The following is a 23,561-nucleotide window of genomic DNA, read 5'->3' as shown; positions in this document are numbered from 1 at the left end:
GAACACCTAGAAATAAAAAATATTATAAATAAGATTAGAAACTCAATGGATGGGTTACTTAACTTAGCCGATCAGACAGAGCTCAAAAGAAAATTAGTGACTTCAAATGCACATATGAGAAAAATGCCCAAAACATAGTACAGAAGTATGGAAAGACAAAAGGATGGAAAATATGAGTGGTTAAGAGACATGTGAAAAGTCCATTACATTTCTAAAAGAATTCCCAAAAGAAAGAATAGAGAGAATGAGGGAGAATCTATATTCAAAGAGACAACAAATGAGAATTTTACAGAACTTAAGACAGGATTCAGAAAGTACAAATGAATCCGAAGCAAGTTTAAAAAAAGAAATCCATATCCAGATACATTAAAATGAAACTACAGAACACTAAAGACAAAGAAGAGATCATAAAAGCAGACAAAGAGAAAAGCTAAATTACCTCCAAAGGAATGGTAACTAGCCTGACAGCAGACTTCTCTAAAGCAATGACAGAAATCAGAAAGCAGTAGAATAATATCTTCAAATAATATCCGTCAACCTAGGAGTCTAACCCCTGCAAAACTAAGTGTTCAAGAACAAGGAAGGACATTTTGGACATTCCAAAACTGACTGTGTTTATAATCAATAGACTCTCACTAAATTAACCTGTAAAAGATACACTTTAGAAAAAAGAAAAATTATTTTCAAAGAAAGTTCTAAGATTCAAGAAAGAATGATAAGCAAAATTAATTTTAAGCATGTGAGTAAATCTAAACTAACCCCGACTATGTGTTTAACATGAGATACTTTAAAAAATAAGATGTAAGTAAAACTTGGCAAAAATAGCATATAAATCAAGAGGATAGTGGTTGAAGTCAAAGCAGCCTAAGGGTCTTATATTAATTAGAATCCCATTAAAAACACCAATATTAGGCTTTAAATTAAATATGCAGGATAAAATTTCCAGAATACACAGTAAGAATAGAAATATAGAAACATTCCAAACTAGTAGACAGTTAAAAAAAAAAATCAAACAAGAGATGGATTCTTAATCCAAAAAGAAGGCCATAAAGGAGGGGAAAGAAAACCAGAAAAAGCAAGTCAAATAGAAGGTAAAAATAAGAAAGAACAAAAATACAAATATCAATGATCATGACTGGTATATAGGAGCTAAACTCTCTAGATAAAATATAAAACCCAACCTATATGCTCCTGTAAGACACATACTTAAAATGTGAGGACACAGAAATGTTGAAAATAAGCAATAAAGATATACCAGGCAGGGCTTCCCTGGTGGCGCAGTGGTTGGGAGTCCGCCTGCCGATGCAGGGGACACGAGTTCGTGTCCCGGTCCTGGAGGATCCCACATGCAGCGGAGCGGCTGGGCCCGTGAGCCATGGCCACTGAGCCTGTGCGTCCGGAGCCTGTGCTCCGCAACGGAAGAGCCCGCAACAGTGAGAGGCTCGTGTACCGCAAAAAAAAAAAAAAAAAAAAAAAAAAAAGATATACCAGGCAAACACTTAACCAAAGAAAGGTGATAAGAGTTATATCAGACAAAATAATCTTGAAAAGTAGAAGACATCAAAAGAGATGAAAGGGTCATTACATATCGATAAAAGGTTCAATTCAACAAGATAAAACAATTTCTATACACCTAATAACAATAGCTTCAAAATATAAAAAGTATTATTTCTCAATAATCCATCAGATAAGCACATAAACACCCACTGAAACAACCCTAGCAAGTAGGCAAGCAGTAACAGAATATTGATTTCAAGCATATAACTGACAAGCTTCAATTAAGACACATAAAAAACCTGTAACCAATAATTAAAGTATGTATTACTCTCAAGCACACATGGAAAAACATTCATGAAAATTCGACATTCTAGACTTGGAGGTTTTAAAACATATCCTCAAATTCCTCAACATTCCAACCACAGAGAAGTGGGACTCTCTCCCATTCTCCTTGATTCTGGACCAACTTTAGTAACTCACTTAAAACCAACAGAATGCAGTAGATTTGGGGATGATTACTTCGGAGGCAACCAGCCATGGTCAGAAACCAAATTACTAAGGGACCACCAGGCTAGAGAGGAATGCTAGCTAACAGCTAGTATATCAACTACCAGTCATGTGAGCAATCAAAAACCTTTAATAACATCCTACTTGATGTTGAAACATAAAAATCATTCTCTCTAAAGTCAGGAATAAGATAAAAATATTTGCTATCATAACTTCGTTCAACATTATACTGGTGATTCTAACCAGTTCAGTAAGGGAAGAAATAAAAGGTATTATAAGGACTGAAAAGAAATAAAACTGCTGTTATTTTCAGATAATATAAACCTCTATATAGGAAATGCAAACTAATCTACAAACAATTAAAGATCTCATTTCTCTCCAGTTTATATGTAGATTCAACGGAACATCAAGTAGCACTTTCCTACTTTGAAGTTTGAGAGCAGAAGTCCAAAAATAGCCAAGGACTTTCACCTTTAGAAGCACTACCAAGTAATGGGACTCATCCTAGCAGCTATCAAGACTTATTATAAAGTTATAGTAATCAAGACATTGTGTGACTGACAAGGGATATATAACTGACAAGAGAAGCAGACTAGAGAGCCATACATATATAGAAACCTCATCTATGATGAAGCTGACATGGCAGACCAGTTGAAAGAAATGAACTCGCTTCCATATTGGAAAACAAATAAATAAAAACGTGTCTCTATCTCACAACATAAACAAAACCTAATTACTGAAAGATCAAGGACTTAAATGTAAAAAACAAAACTTTAAAACTTAAAAATTTTATACATTGTCTTTAAGAAAAAGACAAAACCAAACCAATAGATAAAAAACAAACACAAATAAGCATTAAAAAAAGACACAATAATAGACAACAGATGGAAAAATAATCGGCCTTATTAGTAATCTCATGAATGAATTGAGAACACAATGAGATACCATTTCAGGTTATCAGATTTCTAACATCTTGAAAGTCTTACCACATAAAGTATTGGCAAGGAACTGGATAATGAGTACTCTCATAGCCCAACAGAAGTACATCAAATGTAGAAAATGATTTGCCATTACCTAGGAAAGTTAAACATGGTTATACCCTAAAATACAGTAATTCCACTCCAAACAATCCTAGGGTATTATTACTCACTAAGTCACTGCTGGCATTTTGGTGGAACAATCTGTGCTGTGCATTTCAGGAGAGCTGGCATCCCTTTCCCATTATATGCCAGTGGTGCCCATCAACCAAAAACACGTCCATAATTTTTAAATGCCCTTTATGTGAGTAATACTAAACCTAGCTGAGAACCACTGTCCCAAAGGAACGCTTATATATATGTATCCAGGGTATGTTCTTATCAGTATTGTTCATAACAATAAAAAGCTACAAATGATGTCCATTAATTAGAGAGTGGTTAAGTTGTAGCATATGCATACAAGGGAACACTGTAATACAGCAATGAAAATGAACTGCAAAAACATGTTGGACAGCAACAAAAAAATGCGGGTAGCTGAACACATACAATATGATTCCATTTAAATCAAGTCTGAAATGTACAAAACTAAATGTGAGTTGCTCAAAGATACATAACTTTGTGATAAAACTATAAAAAAGGGAGTGAATAATTGATAAATTTCAGGATAGATGTTCCCACTGGAAAGAAGGGAGGGGTGCAATAAAGAAAACATACAAAGGACTTCTGTTTCTTGAGCTCAGTCATAGACACACTGGTGTTTGTTTTATTATTATTCTTTAAATTGTACATAGTCTATGGTATGTATAGTTCATAATTTTTAAAAGTTAAAAATAAAAACCTTTCCATATAATGTGTCAACAATGCAGAAGCAGCTATAAAGATGTGTGTTAAAGGCAGTGATATAGTATCATTCCCTGAGTGGTGTCCCTATCATCTGTGAAAGAACAGAGAAATGAATGAAGCTGCTGACAAACAGTACGAGCCTCGGACCACAACCTTGCAGTATGTTTTTAACACTTTTTAACTTTTACTCCCCTCACTACATCTGCTAACAGGATGAGATCACAGGCCAGCAAAAGACCAAATGTGTAAGTACCATCTCGCATAGTTGGAAAAAACAGTATTCCACATACATACATTTCCTACATAACTAAACCCAAATCCCTAATCTCTCATATTTGTACAGTAATTAAGAATTCATAACATATATTCTCATCTGTTAAAATAAATTTGACTGAAAGCCTACTATCTACCAGGCCCTGTAGTTAAGACACAATTCTTGCTCTTTAAGAGCTTACCACCCAGTGATAGGTAGGCAGGTGAGGGGAAACCAGATGTAAACAGGTACCACTTAGCTCAATGAGTACTGCAATGGATTTAAAGAAAACTAAGGAGGTGGTCAATTCAACATAAGGCACAGGAGAGTTCATAGACAAGCTACATGTTGCAGAGTTATGAGGAATTTGCCTGGGAGATTTGAGAAGAAAGGAAATTCTAGAAAAAAAAAGGACCAACAAAGCACAAAGGCTGGGGGAACTAAAACATTTACCTGAAACTCTCTTAGGAATGTGAAATAAGTGGGGTGGGGCAGGGAATGCCTAACTAGAAAGACTTTTATCCTACGGACAAAGCCATGGAAGGGCTGCAAACAGTACATTTGGTTTTAAAAAGATTGCTTTGGCAGCAGGGTGAAGAATAGACTTGGAAGGTGTGGTGCAGAGTCTGGAGGCATGGAGATAAGGTAAATTAAGATAAGACAGAAAATGTCAGTAATTCAGAGAAGAGATGAGAACCTAAAAAAAGGCAGTCACCTAGAAAGACCAAAGAGAAAAGAACAAAATTTACAGTTATTTGAGAGGGAGAATTAAAAACGGTAATGACAAAATGAACAGAGTAATTGAGAAAAAGAAGTCACTAAAACTGAGACACAGTGGTTAAAAAGGTAGACAGGAATCAGAGAATGGTGTTAGAAAACTCAAAAAGAGATTTTCAGAAGAAGGGAGGGGTCAATAACTTGAAATAATACAGGAAGCACAAGGAGAGTACACTGAGAAACCAGTCCTTGGATGTGGCGGTTAGGAGGTCACTGCTGACCTATCAGCAGTTTCAGTGAAGTAAAGGGACAGAAGTCTGACTGAAGCAAACTCAAGTGAAGTCATGCTAAGGAGGATAATTCTTTCTAGACTGGTTGGGAGATAGTCATGCTTTTAAACGAAAGACTGGAGCTTACTTCTGGGCTGCAATGAAAAGGTTGAAAGTATGGCAAACAGAAGGTCCTAGAGGCAATATGAAGGGATAAGATAGGTCAAACAGGCAGTGAAATTATACAGAACAAGGGGAGGGGCCTATCTTGAGAGAGAGGCATTCAGCTCAGACTGTTCATTCAGTAATTTCATATTACTGGATTGGTGACATTTTAAAAATCTGATCCTATCAAGTACCAGCAAGGAAGTGGACAATGAGTACTATGTGAAGTGCTAGGGGATACCAGATGTTCCAGTGTTACTGAGGGCCTGACTTCAAAGAGTTCACAGCTTAGTGGGCAAAAGACAATAATTTTAATATAACATCCTAAGTGTAAATATACTCAGATAAAAAGGCTAGTATGGTAGCACAGAGGTTAGGGGAAGGGCTGGAATTTAAGGGTGTTCCTGCTTGATATTTTCTCCGTGAAGTTATCTGCTAAGTTTTTTTAGGGGAGTGGAGAGGTGGTAGGTGATGTGTAGCAAAGGATGAATGTTCAAACAGTTGCTTACATAATAAATTTTATTCAACATTTATTATGTACTGGGTACTGTAATAAGTGCTTTTATACATATTACCTCTTTGATTGTCAGAACCTTTTAATTTTACCAATGGAAAAAACTGAAAATTACAGGTTAAAAGCTGAGAGGTGCTAAGGGCTACACTGAGATTGGAAACTACTTTTTGTAAGTAGCAACAATGTACATGATCCTGCAATTTTCTCCTGCTACACCAGACCAAGAATAGCAATTGATCCAGCATTGTGGGTTTATAGGGTTAGAGAAGGAATAGCAGAAGGGTGAGAGAAATGGGGAGTCAAAGATACTGGGAAGAGAGCAACTTAAGTAATTGGTCATTTGGTCTATGGTTTAGGGAAACAAGGAGACTTGGGAAAGAAACGAAGGAATCAAGGAGTTTGAGAACATTTAGCAGTAGTAAGAAAATCAGTAAAATATCAAGTTAAGGGTAGGATTTATTAAATTTCATTGATGAAAGATGACAAGGGCCAGAATGGGCCATGGCATTGAGTTCCTTAAGAGGAGGAATGGGAGTCATATTGGATGAAGTCACATTCTCCAATTTTCAATGTTATTTTCACTATTCCACAGCTGCCAATACATCACAAGCCTTTACCCATCAACATTTGGTCTATTTTTTTACAATTATGTAATTCCTTGCCTTAATAAATGAGCATGCATATCAATTTAAAACTTTTCTTTTTAATGATTTTAAGTCATCGTTATTATCATTAAATTGAGGAATATGAGTGCTCTTCTAGTTGGGGATTCTTCCTTCTCTTCCTTTGATGCAGCTTTCAATTTTCACTGCTGTCAGTATACCTGGTACTAATTAATAATTTGTTATAACATGGAATAAACTAAATGTTTTCCAAGAATATTCTACACCTAATATTGTATTATCTGAGGGTGGTTCTACTTCTTTTCTATGGATTAAAGAATAGGCATCGGGCTTCCCTAGTGGCGCAGTGGTTGAGAGTCCGCCTGCCGACGCAGGGGACACGGGTTCGTGCCGCGGTCCAGGAGGATCCCGCATGCTGCGGAGCGGCTGGGCCCGTGAGCCATGGCCGCTGAGCCTGCGTGAAGAATAGGCATCGTGGGGAGTTCCCAGGTGGCTTGGTGGTTAGGATTCGGGGTTTCCACTGCTGTGGCCTGGGTTCAATCCCTCGTCGGGGAAGTAAGATACCACAAGCTACTTGGGGCAGCCAGAAATAAAAAAAAAAAAAAATAGGCATGGGGACTTCCCCGGTGGCACAGTGGTTAAGAATCCGTCTGCCAATGCAGGGGACATGGGTTCGAGCCCTGGTCCGGGAAGATCCCACATGCCACAGAGCAACTAAGCCCGTGCACCACAACTACTGAGCCTGTGCTCTACAGCCCTCGAGCCGCAACTACTGAAGCCCGTAAGCCTAGAGCCCGTGCTCTGCAACAAGAGAAGCCACTGCGATGAGAAGCCCACACACTGCAACAAAGAGGAGCCCCTGCTCACCACAACTAGAGAAAGCCTGCGTGCAGCAACAAAGACCCAATGCAGCCATAAATAAATAAATAAATAAATTTATTAAAAAAAAAAGGGAGTAGACATCGTGGCAGGGCTTTTATACTTCGGAGTGGATGAGATAACCCCAAAACTACTTAACTCACTAGCTAATTGGAGTTCTAGATGTTATCGTTTTTCCAAAAACCTCCAATTAACATTGAAATTTACTACCTTTTAACCCATTATATAAAAATGTTTTTCTTAATATGAAGTACTATTCGTTTTTTGGAGTGGATTTGTAGAACAATTATAAGCACCCTAATGATTATCATTACCTCTTTCTTGGCTTCTTTTTTGGGATCATAATCACTATCGTTTCCATCCATTGGGTGTGTTTCTTCCACATCATCATCACTGAAAAAAAACAAAGATTAATAAACTTAATTCACTTCCTTTTATTCTGTTCCAGTGCTCTCATCAAACTGCAATATACCTGGCTAATAATTTTACTAAATATTCCCCAGGAGTTGTCCTTGGGAAGATGAGCTTTTATAGTTTAGATTTCTGTAGTGTTTAGAAACATTTACCCTTTTAGGTAAATAGAATCATTTAAGCAAACATTTCTAGCTAAAAAACAGAGACCCAATAGGAAAGATATTTAGCTAGCTAAAAAACAGAGACCCAATAGGAAAGATATTTAGCTAGCTAAAAAACAGAGACCCAATAGGAAAGATATTTAGAAAGAAATATCATTTGGGAAAAAGAACACATTTATTAATTTGATATAACACTTATTTTCCAACTGGAGAACTGAAATAATAAGTTATTATATCAAATTAATAAATGTGTTCCAAGTGGAGAACTGAAAAAATGATCTTTTATACTACCAGAAAGATACAGCTACGATAATGTGGACCTCAGTTACTCAGATAACCGTGGAAAGACCATCTGCCAGAGAATATATTTCTTAATATATTCTAAATGTATGTATTGAATACATCAGTACTGAAAGGAAGCATTTGTGATTAGTTAAATACAACTCACATATAACTCAGTTGCAAGGTTTGCTGGCTATGATTAACAGTTAAAGAGTTGAAGAGAGTTCTTACTATTAAGATTTCTGATCACTCAGTTCTTCTCGTCAGAGTGGAAACATGAATGTAAGGATAAGAAGCATTTACACTGTATTGTGATAATTGTTCTGCCTTAGGAAATACAAGCAATACCTGTAACTACATAAAGGCATTCAACCCACCTGTCACCCTGATTATGTCTATTGGCTAGTTTACGAGCCTGGCGATCCATCAAGCTTGTCCTAGATCGAGTTTTTTTCCAGGAATAGTAATATTTCACAAGGCTAGCAATTGTCTTATCTGGAAGCTTGAAAAAAAAATCATGTTAATATCAAGCAAGTTTATTCATAAACTCTGATTAACAGAATGAAAAATATTCCTATTATTCTTTGATACTTAGCAAACAAAAGCATAGACAAAAAATATTTTCCCAGGTACCTTTATGAATTATAGAGCTAAAAAATGCAGCTATAGTCATAGCACCCCACCACACCTATGTCACTCACATTTCTAAATAAATATTCCTATTTATTCTGAGCAGGGAAAGGAGAGATAAAATTAAAATGATAAATGATGCAAATAGACTTAAGCTACAAAATGACTAATGATCATGCACTGCTTTGTCATACTGGCAAACAAGCACACACACTTCCAATTAAAAATGTTCTCTTTGATTATGGAAGACACTTAGATATATTTGCAAACATTATCTAATTTCCATTCATTCAAGTTAAAAGAGTTTAATGTAGCAACTTCTCAGATTTATATTATTTTGACACAATACTAGAAATTTAACAACTAGAAATAGCTTTTCTTTAAATAAAAAAAAAAGCAACAGCACCTGAACAATGTTGAAATAATACAGAATTTCTAAAAATTGGTTTTCATATCCAAAGGAATATAAATTTGAAAATAAAATCCTAATGTTAGAAAAATGAAACATTTAAAAATAAAACTGAAATTTTTTTCCTGAAATGACAGATGTATTTAATAACTCTATTAAACATATACTTAAGTCATAATAAATGTTAATTTATTACAATGAAATGACACATAATGATCATGCATTAGAATAGTAGAAAATAAGACTGTATGTAAAATATACTTATTTTAAAATATTTTTAAAAATTAGATTGGAAAACTTTTTTGTTTTTAATAATTAGGAAGTGTTTAACAATAGAATAAGGTATCACTCAGGTATGAATCACAGTAGGAGCAAAATTACCATACCATTTGCTGAATCCTGTGAAAGCTCTTCCCATGAAAACTAAAGGCTTGTTCAAATAGGACTTTATCTTCCACTGTCCACTCATCCGGAAAGGGAGTGAAATTAGGGAGATCAGCAAGGGACTTCTCAATGTTATGTTTATGCCAGAACAACATGCCAAGTGCCTTTGAAGAGAAATCATTCCCCTTTGGTTTTAATGGACTTATGTTCCATCACACTTAAGAGAGTTAAACACAAATTAGGTTAAAATCTTAAGCCTATGACTTCAACTGAAGATACACTCACAGTTTGGGGCTTTTAATCAGGGGTGCCCAGGTAGCAGACCTCATTTATTTATTTCTTTTAATCAGGGCCTCAGAACAGTAAATGTTCTTACATACCATATTTGCTGTAGAATCTAGAAAAAGTGAGCTGAGGAGAGTGGCTATAATTACTAAAGCAGGTTTGTAGGCTCATATCAAGACTTTCACTCACATTTATTCATTTGTCAATGTGTAGAGAAAAATATGCTAAAAGGAAAAATAACCTGTAAGTCAATACTTAAATGAAACTATCAATTATAACACAAAACTAGAAGTGCTCAGTCAAGACTCAGTAGAGAAATATTTATGTTTTAACCTGTTAGAAGTGTATCATGGGCTAAATACTTCTAAGAAGTAAGAGTACCTCAACTGCAACTTTAACAATATTTTACCACATACATTTTTTAATGTTCTTTATTATCATAATATACACAAAGAATTACTATGAGGCATATTAATAACTTCAATGACTTTATTACCAAATCATAGGAAAGGCTGAAATGGATAATTTCTAACAATTCAACAACTTTCGCTTCTATTGTAAGTAAGCGGTAGGTCTTTATCTTTACTCTAAGGTACAGAGTATCATTTAGGGGATAAAGATTTATTTTTTAAGAAGAGATACAGCAACTTTTTAAATAGTGAGTTTTAAATTTCTGTACTTTGGTAATACTCCTTGAAAACGAAAATATGTATAGTCACATTTTGAAGGATTAACCTTCTCAAACAAATATTAAAAAGCAAGCCGAGGCTTAAAAACAAAATACGTAATCAAAGTCTTCAAAATCCACAGAATAGTTAACTACATGTAGATAAACATCTCAGTTTCACTGAAATGACTTTCTATTATTTAATCATGTTACTAACTATAAAGTTAGCTCTTAATAATCCAGGTTACAGAAAATTCACTTTATATTAATTCTGATAAAGGTTGATTTTTTACTTAGTCAAAATGAAATTTAAGAATTTCTATTTTACTTTTCCATGTTCTCCATTCCCTTATTACTAGGGATAATGAACCATATGCCATATATATCTCTTTTTAAAGTTATCTAATTTTTTTTAAAGCCCTTTGTGAATGATTTCCTTCAAAATCTAAAAATCTTAAGTATTTCTTTAAATTAAAAGTTTAACTTTTAGGACTTTTAGGTTAAAAAGTCAAAGAGAATTACCTCTACTTAAAAATATTTTCCCTTTTTCTTGAGCATCTGCTAGAGTAATCCTGAAGGCTTTCAGATACTTGAAGAACTCAAAACAGATAAGAAACAGAGGTGTCGAGAGAAAAATGTTCAAGTCCTTGAGATAAATAATGTTTATAAAAGCAAAATCCTTGATGATGAAAGGTCAGACTTTGCTAGGACTTTTGTAGTATCTATAAAGTTGGTTGAACTTATGCAGTTTCTTAAGACAGAAACTATCATGAGATGTTCTTTGGATTTGATAAATACTGAGGCAAACTTTAATATTAAAATGTTTCTCTACATACCTGTTCCACATTGTAGCCATGTTTCTCCTTTGCAATTGCAATATATTCATCCACTGTAATGAAACAATGTTATATAATTAATTATTCTCATTTACTTCATTTGCCCGGTTGACTCTTTTTTTTTTTAACAAAGCAAAATTTAAAAACAATTACACTCTAGGGGTAAAAAAATAGCCAAAGTCATTTTCCATGAAATACTATAAAAAAGACTTTCACTTCTATGACCAGGATCAGAAGTTCACTTGGTTTAAAATTTTACTTAGTATGAGTTATCTCTGTGACCATACAGCATCTACTTATTAAATTCACTGACATTACTATAATTATTTTTGTCTTAAAAAAAAGACCAATCTGTGGTTAGCCAATAAAGCCTAATTACAGTATAAAATATTAGGTAACTTCTATTGCAGTCTTTATTTGAAGAGACAATTATTTAAGACCCCATCTCATGTTTAGAGTTTTCCCAAAGCTTTTACCTTCCCGTTTCTGATTACTGTATAAAGGATGGTTTATCTATAGTTTTGCCAACTAATCATAATTACAATTTATATATACTTCAGTATTCCTAAAATTTTCTTCAGCTCTTCCGGCTAGCTATACAAAAGATGTTTGAATATTCCATTTTTCTTCATCCTCAATTATTGTAATCAAGCCAGTAGAGTTGTTTAAATAAGCAGTTTCCATGATGATATATATACTGGCTATTTCAAGGCTTCATTGCTAAGATATCTGCCACTTCACATTCAGCAGGACTCAGTTTTACATGAAGTCCTTCTTGATCCTATATTTTATATATATATATATATATATATATATATATATATATATATATATAAATTCTTTAAGCACATTTTTGAGAATCAGTGGTTGAGAATTCTGATCCTAGAACAGCTGGGCTACCTGGACTTGGTTCCCAGCCCTGTCACTTGTTTTTGGATTTTAGGCAATTAACTTGACCTTTTTGTACCTTAGTTTCCTCACTATAAATAGTGATAAAATAGTACTATATTTAATACTATTCCTCCTAGGATTAAATGAGCTAATATATGTAAAGTGCTTGAAACAGCATCTGGCCCATTTTAAGTACTTTCTAAGAGTTTGCTGTTATTAATAGTACAGTACAGTTTAATATATAAATATGCTATTGTAACAATAATGCTGTTAAGATTAACTAATTTTTATGGATGTTATTATATCTCCCTAAGACTGGAAGCTTTTGATGAAGAAAATCCAAACATTATATTCTATTTAGAACCCATAGTACTTAAACATATGACAGGTCTAAACACATGCTGATTAACAAAAATGTCTTAGAGTCCTATAAATAGAAGGCTGAACAATACCAATCACCCTGTGGTTCTCAACCCTGGCTATGCATTAGAAGCAGTAGGGGAGCTTTAAAAAAGGAAGTCCTGGCTCCACCCCCAAGATTTCTGATTTAATCAGTTTGAGGTAGAGGCCAGACATCAACAGAATTTTTTTTAAAGTTCCCCTAAGTGATTCCAAGCACAGCCAGGGATGAAAGTCACTACCCTGTACCTTCAGTTGGATATTCCACATGGACACACCACTACCAGGACATGTTGGCTTTCTGAATTTTGTTTTCCATTTTGCTAAGAAATGCACCATTGTATAAAACAGTGCTAAAACAGCAAACGCCAATGACACCCTAATGCTCAGTTTGTGACTGAAAACCTCTGCCTATAATGAAGATTGAACCAAAAACCCTGATCGTCTCTTTCAGGTTTCTCAGTACACAAAATGTACAATTTTGTGTTTTCTGTTAAGAATACCTCAAGGGTATATAATTCCTAGGTTACCAGTTAGACTTTTTGCTGGTATTCTGAAGCTCTTAAATAGGAAGAATTATCAGGTATGCAGAATAATACCCTGTTTTCAATTTTTATTTCTCTTACTGCATCAATAAGTATGACTAGACTTACTATGCACATGATATATAGGACATCATTAATTTTCATGAAACTAAATAAACCATCATGGGACATCTTTAAGATTTAGTAAATATTTTTAAAAGACAAGCTTATTTTACAGCCACTAGAATAGCTGTTCAGTGGTTTTTGTTTGTTTGTTTTAATAAATCAAATGATAACTGAATGGAGGGGTGGGGATCTTAGTTTTGTTACCTGCACGTTTCCTATATCTGATGTGCCGCAAAGGATCAGGTCCGCTACATCACATTGAAGTCTAAAGCCACACCATGATTCAAGAAGTGCATGGTCAATGATCCAGAAGGTCTCCGTCCAGAAATGGAGAGCACAAAGATGACCTGATTGATGGCTGCTGAAGTCAGTTCTTTCCCCTTTCCTCTTTAAAATGGTAATGATAGTGGGCTCTTGGAAGTTTGAAGGCATTTCTTTACAGCTTCATATACTGAGGAATAGCCTGTGCAGATGTCTACATAGTAACTCCCTCCCCTGCTTGAGGATTTAAGCAGCAATGCCATCAGATCCTAGGTTTTTTCAGTCTTCCTGGGCCTGACACAAATTGGAATGATCAACCCACTATCTTTCAAAAGGAAAAACATTCTAACATAACAAACTCCATCAAAAAAACAAAACAAAACAAAGACAAACTGATTTCTTATGAGAATCTAAGAGACTCAAAAACAAATATAAGTTGCATTTTGAATTGGCTGATAGATTCCCTATTGACATAAACATTCAATTTCAGAAAACTTACATTTGGCATCTGGGATACTGTGATATGGAGACCATACAAGCATTCCTCCATTGTCTTTATCGGTGTACTTTGTAGCACCTGGGGAAAAAATTAATTATTTTGAATATGATGAACTTTACATTCAAAATAAGTATAAACAAAGTAAGTTTTATTTCTATTTTAGTACAGTACCTGCAAAAGAGGACAAAGAAACAAAGTACAGGAAAACAAAGGAAGGAAAACAGATATACACTAAATATAGTAAATATACCACTTATAGATACCAACGAAATTTCACAAACACTGAAGCTTACCCTCTTTAAATTAAAAAGAAAGACTTTATTAAGTACATTTTATATCCCTACTTCTTAACGGGTAGTAAATCTGATTTAACCTTCTATACGTTACTTAGGAGTCATTAAAAACTCTGGCTTTAAAACTAGAGCAAGGGGCTTCCCTGGTGGCGCAGTGGTTGAGAGTCCGCCTGCCAATGCAGGGGACGCAGTTTAGTGCCCCGGTCCGGGAAGATCCCACATGCCGCGGAGCGGCTGGGCCCGTGAGCCGTGGCCGCTGAGTCTGCGCGTCCGGAGCCTGTGCTCCACAACGACAGAGGCCACAACAGTGAGAGGCCCGCGTACCACCAAAAAAAAAAAAAAAAAAAAAACTAGCGCAAATACCTCAGGTGATGAGTTAATTGTTTCGCCCATATCTAAATGGGCCAAGATTATTATAATTTTTAAATACCTGTATATGCTTTTTATGGTTTTTATTTAATCTTGTTCTCCTTGCTAGGAATCTGCCAGTTATTCCTTTTAAATTTCATTTATTACTTTTTATATTTATGAAAGTTTGTACTCTCTGTAAGAGGAAAACAAAGTCAAACCATGGAAAAGTTAATAATGCTATTTCTCCTTAATGTAATCTGAGTCTACCTCTAATCTAGAAGCATACTATTGCTGTTTCTAATTTTTTTTTTTTTTTTTGCGGTACACGGGCCTCTCACTGTTGTGGAGCACAGGCTCCGGACGCGCAGGCTCAGCGACCATGGCTCACGGGCCCAGCCGCTCCGCGGTATGTGGGATCCTCCCGGACCGGGGCACAAACCTGTGTCCCCTGCATTGGCAGGCGTACTCTCAACCACTGCGCCACCAGGGAAGCCTGCTGTTTCTAATTTATTTCTAATCTGTTATAATCTAAAAAGTCAGAAACATCAAGCTCTATTGAAACTGCATGTAAGTTAAGAATAGACAGAGGGGCTTCTCTTCTCTGGTGGCGCAGTGGTTGAGAATCTGCCTGCCAATGCAGGGGACACGGGTTCGAGCCCTGGTCTGGGAAGATCCCACATGCCGCGGAGCGGCTGGGCCCGTGAGCCACAACTACTGAGCCTGCGCGTCTGGAGCCCGTGCTCCGCAACGGGAGAGGCCACGATAGCGAGAGGCCCGCACACCGCGATGAAGAGTTGCCCCCCGCTCGCCGCAACTAGAGAAAGCCCTCACACAGAAACGAAGACCCAACACAGCCAAAAATAAATATATAAATTAATTAATTTATATATATAAAAAAGATTTATTAAGAAATAAAAAAGAATAGACAGAATGAACGAAAGGCCTGACACAGCTATCGCAGAGCCAAGTAAATGCCAGTAGGTTCTGTCTTTAAATACTCGATGGTCTTTTCTGGCTTCTTCCTACTTCTTAGGTGCATTCAAGTTAATTAAAACTATGAGCTGTTGTGGCCTCTCCCGTTACGGAGCACAGGCTCCGGACGCCCAGGCTCAGCGGAGAGGCCTGCGTACCGCAAAAAAAAACAAAAAACAAAACAAAAAAAAACTAAGAGCTGTTGATAGCCACCAGCAACTAATGCCTAGAATTCCAAAATTACTCACAGAAAACATTAATATAATTCTGAGGTTAAACTGTAATCATTTATAAAGTTATAAGATATTCAGAATAAAGAATATTCATTTCCAGGGGTAAAAGTAACTACTATTATACTCCCAACTACAGACTTTATCAAGCAATAATTTAAAGTCATTCAGCCGTTCTTTATTTTTGGAGAATCATAACACATCACTACTGTATATTCAATCAACAAATTTTAGTTAGAGAATGACACACTGTTAGTGCAATATGAAGCTAAAATTGTTAAGTTATGTATGTTTTACTATAAGGAAAAATTAGGTATGGAGAAAAAAGTATTGACAGAATACTATAAAAGTATTAGAAAAAAGCATAATTATAAAATAAACCTAAAAGCAAAACATTGCATTTTGTCATAACTATCTTTAATAAGAGGATAAAAATAGGAGCTGAGAATTTAAGAAAATGCAAGTTAGAAGTACATTATCTAAAATTTATATTCAATAAAAATAAATTTTAAAAAACTTCTTTAAAAAATATTAAGATATATATTTAATTTTTAACCACATAAAATAAAAACACAAAAGCAAAACAGCTAAACCACTCAGTGGAAATAAAACAGACATCTAAGTTGATCAGAAGCCTTTATTTAATTAATAAAATCTATTGCTATTTCTAGTGAGTATCCTAAACTTCAATCCTTTAGTATGGGACTGATTCATTTTCACTATGGACTGTGACAAAGATAATTTAAATACTACTTAAAAGAACATGGAATGCAACAAAGAAAAGGCTTCCATTAAGTCTCAAGTCTTGATAGTATACATGCTTAATATTTAGACATATTTCCTTGCATCTGATTCTTGTATTACAGAAAATCTGAATTAAAATATTTTTATTAAATATCTCTTCTTAAACAGATATAAACTTTTTTTTTTGTATTCTTGCCCATGAAGAACAACAGTTAAGTTTCCTCAAAAATTCTTAGCACTGTAATTAAGGGCCCGATCTTCAGACAGAAACTGGCATCCAAACTGTGGAGACTAACAGCTCTTCTAATATGGGTGTATATATCTGGAGTATAGAGAATGCCTAATTAGGCATTTCACAATGTTCTTTCCCTGACTACTCTTGAATTGGGCTCCACCATTTTCAATCATATATGTGTCCCACTAGGACCAAATGATGACTGATGTTTATAGGAAATGAGAGATAGCTTACTATAATGGTTAAGAGTGTAACCACGTATAGAGCCAGACTTCAGGTTTGCATCCCAGCTCTGCCACTTCCTAGCTTTGTCACCTTGAGCAAATTTACTTAATCTGTCTCTGTGTCAGTTTAATCCATCTTTAAAAATAGGGATAATGAGAGCACCTTCTTCACAGAGTTGTTCAAAAATGAAGTGAATTCATATTTGTAAAGTACCTGGCATGTGGTAAGCACTACCTAAGACTTATGATTACTACTATATGCTTACTGAAGACAGTTCTTTAATTTCCCTTCTTTCTGTACTCTGGAAAGGCTTCTTCTTACCTATCAATCAAATAAAAATATAAATGTATAAAATCTCATGGGGCTCTAACTCAAACGGCTGATGACCTCTCTTACCAACCCTTTGAAAATGAAACTGAATAGCTGAAATGACTTTTTTGTTTTACTGACAACTCAGACCTGATTCCTCTCCTATAAAAGAATAGGAGAAAGTAACTTGCATTATTAAAAACAATTTACCTCTCAGGATGATTTGCATTCAGTAAAGCTTTACCCTTTCCATCATAAAAGTTGAAGTAAACCAAAATATTTAAAGGACACAAAAACACAATTTTTATTTTGCTTTTATCTATAACAATGTTTAAGATTATACCTCAAAACTGTCTGATATTCAGAAATAATACTGAGAATCCAATTTGACTCAGCAACAAAATAACCAAGGCCTTAGAAGTAGCCTATCTTCTGAATGGATCAAAAATAAACAAACCAAAACTTAGACAGCAAGCAACCACAATTTTAAAAGACTATAGTAGCTCAACAGCTATGAAAATAAAATTATTGAGCAATCAGTTTTTTTAAGTATTAAATGAAACAAAAGTTCAAGCCTTCTGAAAACTTTTAGATCTCCTTAACTGCAGTTGGTAAAATACATTTATAAGACCAATTTGGGGAAAACCAACAACAAAAGTATAATTTTGATTAGGATTTCTATACAATAGCAAGTTCAAAGTAAGTACAAAAATATAAATCTTCTATTTCTTTGAAGATTTCCTTTAAGACATTCCAACTAAGGATTTTGATGGAAATCATGGAACAAATATTCTATATAAAGAACTTAAATATTGAGATCAGTAAGACACTCCAAATATTTTTAAAATATACTTAATTCACCAATTTCAAACCAAGGTAAACAAAGACATTCCAAGCAGTACACAAGCATTAAGAAGTTTTCTGGGAATCAATTTTCAGGACTTCAAACTTCCCTATGTTTTCTTTCCCAAGACAATCTGCCTGAGAAATCACCTGCAGTCTAAGCTGTACACTTATTCTACTTCTGACCTCCTTCTTCACAAACACCCTTCCCTCACTTTAAAAAAAAAAAGGCAGGTCTCTCATCCATCCCAAATCTTACAAGAGTACACTGCCTAAAATTTAAAAACCTCTATGATGCCAAACGAACATCAGCAAAGCTCTCTTTTACTCAAGGCACCATGACTATTACAGTTTTAATTAATTACACATTAATTATAATAACTCAAGCCAGAAGAGATTTAACACTTAGAACCTTATGTTCACAAGAATACATACTATGACGGTAGAGAAATTGGATAGGTGATCAATAAAGCACTTTCAAGCACAAAAATGTATTATAAAATTCTGTGAGGAAAATGCATGGAAATGATTTCAAAAACAAAATGAACAATGTTAGGAGACTGTTCATATATTTTATAAAATAGATACTACCACATTACTATCGTATTTACATTTAATTGGATGCATTTAAAATAAGTATATAACAACTTTATTTCAAAGTGTTAACATTTTCAGTACACTGGAGATTACATTTTTCAACTAATAAACTCAGTGACAAATAACAGATGTCAACTTAAAAATATGTGAATCTGTTTTTCCAAATTTCTTCTACGAGTATGCAGGCAAAATATTTTGAATGCCACTGCTTTATATACATGAATTTTTACTTAATCTTTTCATATAGTTAAGAGTATCTCCCTTTTACAAATGAGAAAACCAAGGCCTGGACACATCAGGTACCCAGTTCATCCAAGGTCACTATGCCATAGTGGCTAAAAGGCATATGATAAGAGGTAAGACTCTTAATCACCACACAAAACTGCTCCTCGTGACGTAAGCATAGTCAGTAGGCACTAAATAAAAGTTGGGGAGGCCCTAGCAAAGAATCAAAAGGAAAAGAGTCACCTAAAAAAGAATCAAAAATCCGCTTAGTAAATTTTTATAACGGCATTCTTAGCAATGGTCCATCAATTAACATAAACTGTTCCTAATCTCCTAACTTCAATAATTCCAATTTAAATCTCAGTTCTTCTCATATTTTGTACAATACTCATTTTAATAATTCATTCTTTCTGTGCTTAATTTCTATCATCTCCTCCAATAAAAATAACCTCCACAAAAAAATCCTCTTAATTTTCCTACATTCTGATCATCATAATCTTGATACCTCAGGAATTTTTCTTCCAAATGACTTGGATGGCTATGGGTGGGCAATCTTCATGAAGACAGACTGAGTGGTTTATGAGACTAAATAGTATGAAGAAGAGGAAAGGAGAGGAGCTGACCATTTCTCAATTTCTATCATTAATTAATAAACATCTTTTCCTCTTTATCTCTTCCAAAGAAATATGTTTAAGTTCTCACCCAATGATATTTATTGACGTGGAGTAAAAACTTCACACACCACCACAACACTTAGAATAAGATAGAGCAGTGGTACTATGTTGAATGGCATACAGGCTCAAAATTTCCTTGTAAAAGGTGTCTAATAATTGATAATCTACATTTGCTTGACAAGATTTGCCTATAACAACTATAGAAAAGCCCACCTAAGTTTAAATGATAACTGGTTTTAGTTGTGTCCTTGGGTTCAATATTCTGCAGATTATTAAGGAGAAAATGAATACAGGCATAACTCGTTTTATTGTGCTTCACAGATATGTCGATCAAGTCTATCAGCACCATTTTTCCAATAGCATTTGCTCATTTCATGTCTGTGTCACATTTTGGTAATTCTTGCAATATTTCAAACTTTTTCATTATTATCACATTGTTATGGTGATCTGCAATCTTGGATGTTACTATTGCAGTAAATGGTTAGAATTTTTTAGCAATAAAGTACTTTTTAATTAAGGTATGTACATTGCATTTTTAGACCTAATGCTATTGAACACTTTTATATGCACTGGGAAAACTATAATTCGTGTAACTTGCTTTATTGTGACATTTGCTTTATTGCAATGGTCTAGAACCAAACCTGCAATTATTTCTGAGGCATACTTGTAGATGAAATTGAAGAATATCATATTTGTCCTTATTCTAATAAAAAGTATCAACTATAGTCTGAGTAAATTATTGAGAATATAACTTTAAAAATTGTAATATTTGTGATTTTTCCCTCAAATATTCTTAGACAAAATATAACATAAATTGGATAATACAAATAGTGGCCATGTGAAACCACATAAAAAGTATTCTGTACTTTCAATGAATTATTTTTCAAACTTTGAAATTTGAAATTTGTTCCAGTATTTGTTTGCTTGAAATTTTTTCCAAAAGTTGCTACAGTGATCAGGCTATGGCATGCATAAATTTGGTCTAGCATGAAGTCTGGGTCTTAAATACAAGATCCTTAATCAACTTGTGTACAGTTGTCTATGAAATATAAACCTATCTAATGGGGAAAAAAGATAGGTATGCTTATTACACTGCTGAGTTCTAATGTGGAAATAAGTTTATTCTAGAAAAAGCAGGATACCAATGAAAGCCCCAAATCAGAAAGGAATAAATGTATGCAGAATCATTCTTCACAATTATGAAATTTAATCTTCATTGAGTAACTGCCATTTGTCCACTCACACAACCTTGGCAAGAATTCCCCTAAGTATTTTTGTTTCCATTTTACAGCTAGAGAAACTGAGGTTTAGGGAGGGCCAGTGACTTGCTCAGGGCACAAAAATAAGAGATGAGTGATTAATTCAGTCTGTCTTAAGCCAGAGCAAGCACTTTCCAAATGTCAAGCTAAAACCTGAGGCAGCACTGTAATATGAAAGCGCCATGCACCCACTAGCTACATTAATAAAGAAAATTAGTTTCACAACAGTTAAAATTATTTGAAGCCCTCCAGCACACACACTGATAGCTTTCGAATAAAATGTATCAAAGCCATGTGATTTAGAAGGCAACTCTGATCTAGTGAGCACTCTTGTATCATTGTTTTTACGTGTTGAAAAAGAGCCTGCACTGACAATCCTTTTAACACACATTATTTTACCCTCTCCCTTGGGACAAGAAAAGCTGTCTAAACCCTAAAAATCTTTAAATGGTTGGTAAATATCACTTTGCATTGCAGTAATGGGCAGGAGAGGAATGAAAATACCCACCGAGACCCTATAATCAAATAAACATGCTATTTCCCCCCCAAGAAATACAAGTAAGCCCTATTAATATCTAATATAGAATTCGAGAGTCTGACAGAGACACATTACTATACGCGGGCAATGGGCAAAAACAAAAAGCGAGGGGGTGGGGAAGCCCCTTCAAAGTCTGCCCAAAGCCTGTACTGAAGAGGGTCTGTGGTGGGCTGGGGGGAGAAGGAAACACGCTCCACTCCGAGAGGCTCCAACAAGGGCGCCTCCATATGCGGAACTCTCGCCCAATCCCCGTCCAGGCTGAAATCCCGTGACCGCCAGAGAGCCTGTTTGGAGAAAAGTAGACAGGGAGCCCGCAAGCTGGGTTGGCAGAGGACGCTGGAACCTGGCTGCTAGGGGAGAAAATGTCTCCTTGGCAGCTGCAGTCACTGTCCTGTGGTCTGACTTCCCAGGGCTGGCTCTGGAGCGAGGTGTGCCTCTGGCTTCTCCCCACCCTCTTCCCCCAATCCCATTCGCTCCGCGGCTCCTACACTCCGCAAAGCTGTCGCCACCAAAGCTACACCACCTAGCCAAAAAGAAAGAAAAAAGAAAATCCCGTGTGTGCGCGGGTTGGGCAGGGCTCGCCCTCGGCTTCGGCCGGTGACAGCAGCCCGGGGATCGCCGCCCTGGCAGAGCGCGGGCCTCCGCTCCCGGGGGCCGGTGGTGTGGCAACTGACATTTGCATGGTTCTTCCACACACAGCCCGCACACCCTCTCCTCTAGCTCTCGGCCCCGCAGCCGCTCCACCCCCGGCCTCCGACCCCCGAATCCGCCGAGGGGCCGTCTTCCTCCGTTCACCCTGGGCTCAAGCGGTAGAAAGGTGATGCCACCAGCGGGCAAGTGGCCTCCAAAGGAACCATGTTAACCTTGCAATGCACACATCTGCCCACACGCCCTGTGTCACAGCCCTGCCAAGCGTGACAGCCTCCCCGCCAAAGATGCCTGTCCATCCCAGCCCCGCATCTCCTCCCAACCACACACCCGGACCCCAACCCCACCCGCCCGCCCGCTACCCCTTCCACCCTAAACCAATCCCAGAAAAGGGGAGACAGAATTTTGCTTAAGCAAACAGATCTACCTGGATCAAATTCAGGGATCCGAGCTTGGTATTCAGCTCCGACTCTCATCCCAACATCTGCAAAGCAAGGTCAAAAAAGAAAAAAAGAAAAAGGCGTGGGGGCAGAAAAAGAAAGAAAAAAGAAAAAGGAAGAGACACTTAATAAAATATGAAAATTGCTGAAGGGAGGAAAGAAGCGGCGGGTGGATGGGAAGATATTAACTCCGGGCACTCCGGGAGATGGCAGCGGATGGGGGCGGGGAGCTGGGGGGGCGAGGGCGGAGGATTGGGCGAGGGCGGAGGGACGGGGGTCGCGGCGGGTGCTGCTGCACTGCACCGGGAGTTCGAGGCTACCGCAGCGCCCGGGCTCCGAGGGGAGAGAGGGCGGGAGCGCGGCGAGGGGAGGGGGCTGGGGGAGGGGAGGAGGGAGGGGGGCAGGCGGGCTGGCTGGGAGGAGTTCGAGGCTACCACCGTGCTCGTCGTCGCTGCTGCAGCCGCTCTCGGGCTCCGAGAAGTGCAGCCCGCCGTTGGTGGACGAGGCGCCGCTGCCACCGCCGCCCGCCGGGCTCTTGGCGCTGCCGTTGGCCGATCGGTTCTTCCCCAGTAACTCGGGCCCTTTCTCCATCATGCCGGGCATGGTAGAAGAGGGGAGGGGGAAAGGTGAGGAGAAGAGGTAGGCGTCAGGGTGAAGGGGGAGATGGCTTACGAGCGCGGGCGGGAGGGAAAGGAGGAGGAGGAGGAGACGGCGGTGGCGGCGGCGGAGGAGGAGGGTGTTAATATGGAGCCGCCATAACCGCCCCGGTCCGGCAGTAGCGCAGTCGCCTCACAACAACCCGCCCCGGCCCCGCCTCTCTCCCCTCCTCCTCCGCCCGCCGGCCGCCCCGCGCAGTCCCCGGCGCCCCTCTCGGCCGCGCCGCGCTCTACGGCGCCGCCGGTATCACTCCGCCCCGCAGGGAGGTTCCGGCCGCCGGGCGGGGGAGGGCAGGAGGGGCGCCGGGGA

At 37.2% G+C, this 23,561-nt stretch overlaps 1 protein-coding gene across 9 annotated transcripts in view; it reads right to left on the bottom strand.

Moving 5' to 3' along the window:
* Positions 1-23,343, bottom strand: part of RCOR3 (REST corepressor 3) — a 50,882-nt gene extending 27,539 nt beyond the window's left edge. For 3 of the 9 annotated variants that reach the window (XM_082862749.1, XM_082862741.1, XM_082862744.1), the window contains exons 1-7: positions 23,030-23,343; positions 22,583-22,639; positions 14,013-14,090; positions 11,313-11,365; positions 9,527-9,688; positions 8,479-8,603; positions 7,559-7,637 (exon numbers count right to left, since the gene is read on the bottom strand). In XM_082862749.1, coding sequence (XP_082718875.1) covers positions 7,559-7,637; positions 8,479-8,603; positions 9,527-9,688; positions 11,313-11,365; positions 14,013-14,090; positions 22,583-22,639; positions 23,030-23,198 — 723 coding nt within the window. In that variant the 5' untranslated portion in view covers positions 23,199-23,343. The other 6 variants (XM_082862742.1, XM_082862745.1, XM_082862743.1 and 3 more) reach the window with 5 other exon arrangements.
* Positions 23,344-23,561: the final 218 nt, after the last annotated feature.

The sequence above is a fragment of the Leucopleurus acutus genome (genome assembly GCF_964270905.1).
Source record: "Leucopleurus acutus genome assembly, chromosome: 2".
Taxonomy (NCBI): domain Eukaryota; kingdom Metazoa; phylum Chordata; class Mammalia; order Artiodactyla; family Delphinidae; genus Leucopleurus; species Leucopleurus acutus.
Note: the sequence above shows the minus strand (reverse complement) of the source record. Positions and strands in the feature narration are given on the sequence as shown.